Below are 5,506 nucleotides of genomic sequence, written 5' to 3' on the forward strand. Positions count from 1 at the left end.
TACCATTGAAAATTGAAAATACTGCCAGGATTTTGAGGTAAAAGTGTAGAAAAAACTATGAACTTGAAAGAGCTGGCTGGCAGACTTAGATATGAGTGATTGAGCTTTAGCTCAATAGGAACATCAAGACTGATTCAAGAGAGTTACGGAGGGAGTAGTGGCCGGTGTTGAAATTTTTTACGAACGATAACACTATTTGCATAATCTCAAAGAGAGAGGGCATCAATGCCGAACCACAAAGATTATACGCACAGAGAAACTAATATATAACATAAATGAGACCAACAAAACAAAACTCAGACACCAAAATCAACAAAGTTCATAAGCCACACAAGATTGAGTCATTCAAAAACAAATACACGAGATAGTTCATCCAAAAAAATAATAATAATAATAAAATGGAATCCAGAGCCATTCAACAGCACCTATTCTCTCTACTACAGAGCTGCAATTATATTATATTACCCCTTTGTATTATATTATATTATAAAGTAAAGGGGAAGGGGATTTCTTTGAAAATAAAATGGAAGACATAAAAGTAAACGGATTTCATGGGGATTTCTTGAAAATAAAATGGATGACATAAGATTTATGTCATCCATTTGACATAAGATTTATGTCATCCATTTTATTTTCAAGAAATCCCCATGAAATCCGTTTACTTTTATGTCTTCCATTTTATTTTCAAAGAAATCCCCTTCCCCTTTACTTTATAATATAATATAATACAAAGGGGTAATATAATATAATTGCAGCTCTGTAGTAGAGAGAATAGGTGCTGTTGAATGGCTCTGGATTCCATTTTATTATTATTTTTTTTTTTTTGGATGAACTATCTCGTGTATTTGTTTTTGAATGACTCAATCTTGTGTGGCTTATGAACTTTGTTGATTTTGGTGTCTGAGTTTTGTTTTGTTGGTCTCATTTATGTTATATATTAGTTTCTCTGTGCGTATAATCTTTGTGGTTCGGCATTGATGCCCTCTCTCTTTGAGATTATGCAAATAGTGTTATCGTTCGTAAAAAATTTCAACACCGGCCACTACTCCCTCCGTAACTCTCTTGAATCAGTCTTGATGTTCCTATTGAGCTAAAGCTCAATCACTCATATCTAAGTCTGCCAGCCAGCTCTTTCAAGTTCATAGTTTTTTCTACACTTTTACCTCAAAATCCTGGCAGTATTTTCAATTTTCAATGGTATCCAAACACACCCTAAATCTTCGTTTAATTACTTCTAATATGTGTTTTTTTTTTTAAAATGGTGAAATGTTAGTTAATACAATCATAGATTTGACCTTTTTATTTATTTTTGTTTGATTTTTATTTTTCTAAAAAAATTAATAATTAAATAAATTTTGAGAATTTACTTTTCCAAAAAAATTAATCGACTATATAAATTGTCGTTACACTGTTTATATGTGGTTGCCATTAAACGGCAGGCTTATAATATGTACTGTATTTGTCTACTAGAATATTCCACCACCATACGAAAGGTTTTCTCAGAAACTCTGCTCATACGACTTTCGGTCAGTCTCAGAGGACGCAAGGTACTTTTTGGATCTACTAAGGGATGACGATGGAGGGCATTGGCTGAAGATTAAAAAAAAAACGCTTTCCACAGGCCGCGCTTACTCGATCCATATTGCATTGAGAGGATTGAAAACTTTCTACGATGCAGTTTCTGAGGCCCTGAACTCTCCTAATTTGGATTGTTCCTTCAACCGAAGGATCGAACACAAGGTATTTTAAATTTATTTATATATATATATATATATATATTTCAAATAATTTTTGGCATTTCTGATTCTTATTATTATTATTTTTTTTCCAGGTTTTTAAATTTCGAAGGTCGCCAAATACTCTTAAGCTCGTTGACAATTCCGTTTGGATTATAGTTCCTGACACTGATTGGGATGGCTTTCGGAATGGGCTGATTCAGATGTTAGAGGTTCAAGATGAGGGGTGGAGCTTGTGTCCAGTGGCCAGTGGCCACTGGACACAAGCCATACCCCAAGCTGAGGTGCGATTGGCTACTTGGTTTGAAGATATTCAGGCTGAGTTCAGGGGTTTAGAGCTCCATGGAAATCACTTTGGCTAATTCGTTCCATACGGAATGAGTTCAGTGGCTCTGTCACAGTTTGTGAAATAACCAATTGGGTTTGTGGCTTTCAATTGGGCGAGTTTGTGAATTGTACGTTGAATTTACTTTTTCTTCTATATGCTCTTTAATTAATTACTCTGATGATTTGGGTAAAGTAGTATGGCAAATGCTGTATAGTGTATAGAGAGAGAGTGAGAGATATAAACAGCTTTAATTCCCAGGAGTCGTAAGGTGGCGATTCAAACCTTAGCTTACCCAAAGCATTGCTTTAAATTAATAGCTTAAAAACGCATCGTAATGCTATGCATCTCAGTCAGCCATCTTCTAGACTGTTTTTCTGAATGGTTTTTATTCGGCGAAGTTTGTTGATGATTTTGACCCTTAATTGGATTTTTTTTAATATAGTTTTTTCTTTCTTTCAATTGTCGTAGATTATAGAAGCTGGAAATGTTAGTAATCCTGTTTTGTCAAGCACTAGATTGGCTGTCGAGTTTTTGTTAGATCTTTTCATCTATAAGATGAGGCCATCTCTCTGTTTTGGTGGTACCCCCCTTTGTAGTTTACAATGATGCTTTGATTTTTATTTTTTTACTTAATGGGGAATGGAAACTGCCATTTTTCTTTAATCTTGTTACTCCATTCTCCATTTTGCCTTTATCGAGTTTACTGATGAAGGTATTATTGTTATAACATTCTGTACTCGATATGCATTAATCGAGTAGCACAATTTATGGCATGGTCTGTTGGCCTGTGGAGTTGTTGATCCCTTGAGCCATAGACTAGAAGCCATTGCTTTTCAGAGTCATTGCAGTTTGAAAATTTTATGATTCTGCTTCTAGGCATACTATATGTAAAAAATCACTAAGGGTTTTTTTTTTTTTTTTTTTTTTTTTTTTTTTTTTTTTTTTTTTTTTGGGGATAACCGGTCAGAAAACAAAGGCTTTTCATATGCACGTAATTGAACAATTTCAAAAATAAACAAATTGAAAATTATAAAACGAGAAAACATGCACAAATGTCACATAATTTAAGCGAGAAATTTTCATATGCATCAAGCATATAAAATATCTCTCTCATTGACATATGGGTCCCATATGTTGGTGAGAAAGATGTCTTATATGATCGGCACACAAAATACCTTCTCCATGTAAACACACCAATGTACAAATTTTGTTGGCACATGAATGAAAGATGGTAGGTAAGTTGCTGGTCAAGAAAATCTTTGTATGTTACAAAAAGAGAGATTAACATGGTTGTCATCTTTGCCCTCTAGGTTCCTTTGGCATTGACAACTCAAGGTTGAAAATGATTGATTTGGAGCTTATCATCTCACATTTGAAAAGTAAAGGCCAAGATGTTAGTAGTAATTTTTTTTGTCAGTTAAAGACTATATATTTTTCTTTTAATATTTCGATAATAATGGGGTATAAGAGATTAATTTGAACACTAGTAAATATCTCTATTTAAGACACTAAGGGATATCAACTAGTTGAACAACAAAACTTTTGTCATTAGTTAAAGAGAATATGTATAGTAGCAAAAACAAACAAAATCTAGTATATAACTTATTTTTAATCTTCCATCTGCTCTAACAGAAGTGAGAAAACTAAGTCATCATCAGTGAAATTAATTTATTATGTATCACTATCATTCCTTCTGGCATCACTACAGTTTTTTTCTCAGACAGACTTTCCATTATCACTATTAATTCGTTTGGAATTATGTTGAACTAAATTCCCGCAATCTTAAATGCACAGTGGACTGATAATTCATGGAATTAGCTGTAGTGTGTATAAAGATTGATGGTGGCTTACCTAAAATCATTGCTGCCAAGTAAAAGTCTACGAATAATTAAGTCTCCAAACGACAGCAAAATTAGACTGGAACCGAAATTAACCCAAAGTTAAGTTTATGTAGTTAATGGAAGCTGACTCATCTTTTTTTAACAGCTGTCATTTTCTATTAGTTGGTAGGGCATGGGAGGACTAAGTCAGCAGTCCTCCCATAGGTTCTAATAATTATTCCCGAAAGAGATTGGATGTACAGTAGAGTTCGTGTACTATTCACATATGGTAGCTTTCAATTGGCAGAACATGATGACCACAATAGTGTAATTGATTTCAAAGATTGAAATTAATTTTTAATTTTTAGGACTCGTTTGATAGAGGAGTTTGAGTAATGTTATTTATAATTTTTTGAAATATGTGTGAGTGAAAAAGTGTATGAAAATGTGTGTAATATTATTTAAAAACTAAAAATATGTTGTTTAACTACTCTACCAAACAGGCCTTAGTCTTTAAAAAAAATTATAACTTTTCTAGTCCATATAATTGAGATTGAAATTAAAATTTTTTTTTTTTTAAACTCTAAATCTCATCCATTGAGGGCTATTGCATATGCACCAAATGCAATACTCTAGATATGGGCTCCGGACAAATCGAGGTTAGATTATTTTTGGTTTAGATTTATTTATTTATTTTTGGAATCAACTAAATTTTCTTATAAATTTTAAAATAAAAATTACCTTAAAGCCCTGATTGGTTTGGATTTAAAAAAAAAATGGTTTTATTTTTTTTTAAGTCATTTGCTCAAAAAAATACTGTTTTCAGTTATGAGAATCCTGAAAAATGCAAAATTTCAAGTTTCAAAATCAAACAATTAAAAATAATTCACAAAATATAAATTTTGTCTCTTGATGAATGAATGGGCAAAATTCTCTTTAATTAAGTACATTGAATTTACTTTTTCTTCTATATGCTCTTTAATTAAGTACTCTGATGATTTGGGTATAGTAGTAGAGAGAGTGAGAGATATAAAGTATAAAAAACTTTAATTCCCAAGAATCGTAAGATGGCGATTCAAACCTTATCTTACCCAAGTATTGCTTTAAATTAATAGCTTAAAAACGCATCGTAATGCTATGCATCTTAATCAACCATCTTCTAGAATGTTTTTTCTGAATGGTTTTTATTCAGCGAAGTTTGTTGATGATTGAACCTCAAAAAAAAAATATATATATATATATATTGTTGATGATTTTGACCCTTAATTGGATTTTCTTTTTTTTAATATAGTTTTTTCTTTCTTTTAATTGTCGTAGATTATAGAAGTTGGAAATGTTAGTAATCATGTTAGTAATCCTATTTTGTCAAGCACTAGATTGGCTGTCGAGTTTTTGTTAGATCTTTTCATCTATAAGATTAGGCCATCTCTGTGTGTTGGTGGTACCCCTTTGTAGTTTACAATGATGCTTTGATTTTTATTTTTTTACTTAATGGGGAATGGAAACTGCAATTATTCTTTAATCATGTTACTCCATTCTCCATTTTGCCTTTATCGAATTTCATTTAAATAATGAAATATATTGTTTTCCAAGTCACATCAATTTCTTTGATTCCCATTTTT

At 31.9% G+C, this 5,506-nt stretch overlaps 1 protein-coding gene across 1 annotated transcript; it reads left to right on the forward strand.

The window, feature by feature from the left end:
• The first annotated feature begins 523 nt into the window (after positions 1–523).
• LOC126700671 (uncharacterized) lies at positions 524–2,451 on the forward strand. Its single transcript, XM_050398882.1, has 3 exons — positions 524–538; positions 1,471–1,740; positions 1,832–2,451. The coding sequence occupies exons 1-3, from the start codon at positions 524–526 to the stop codon at positions 2,096–2,098; spliced, it is 552 nt and encodes a 183-aa protein (XP_050254839.1). The 3' UTR covers positions 2,099–2,451.
• The last annotated feature ends 3,055 nt before the right edge of the window (positions 2,452–5,506 follow it).

The sequence above is a fragment of the Quercus robur genome, chromosome 9, assembly GCF_932294415.1.
Source record: "Quercus robur chromosome 9, dhQueRobu3.1, whole genome shotgun sequence".
NCBI lineage: Eukaryota > Viridiplantae > Streptophyta > Magnoliopsida > Fagales > Fagaceae > Quercus > Quercus robur.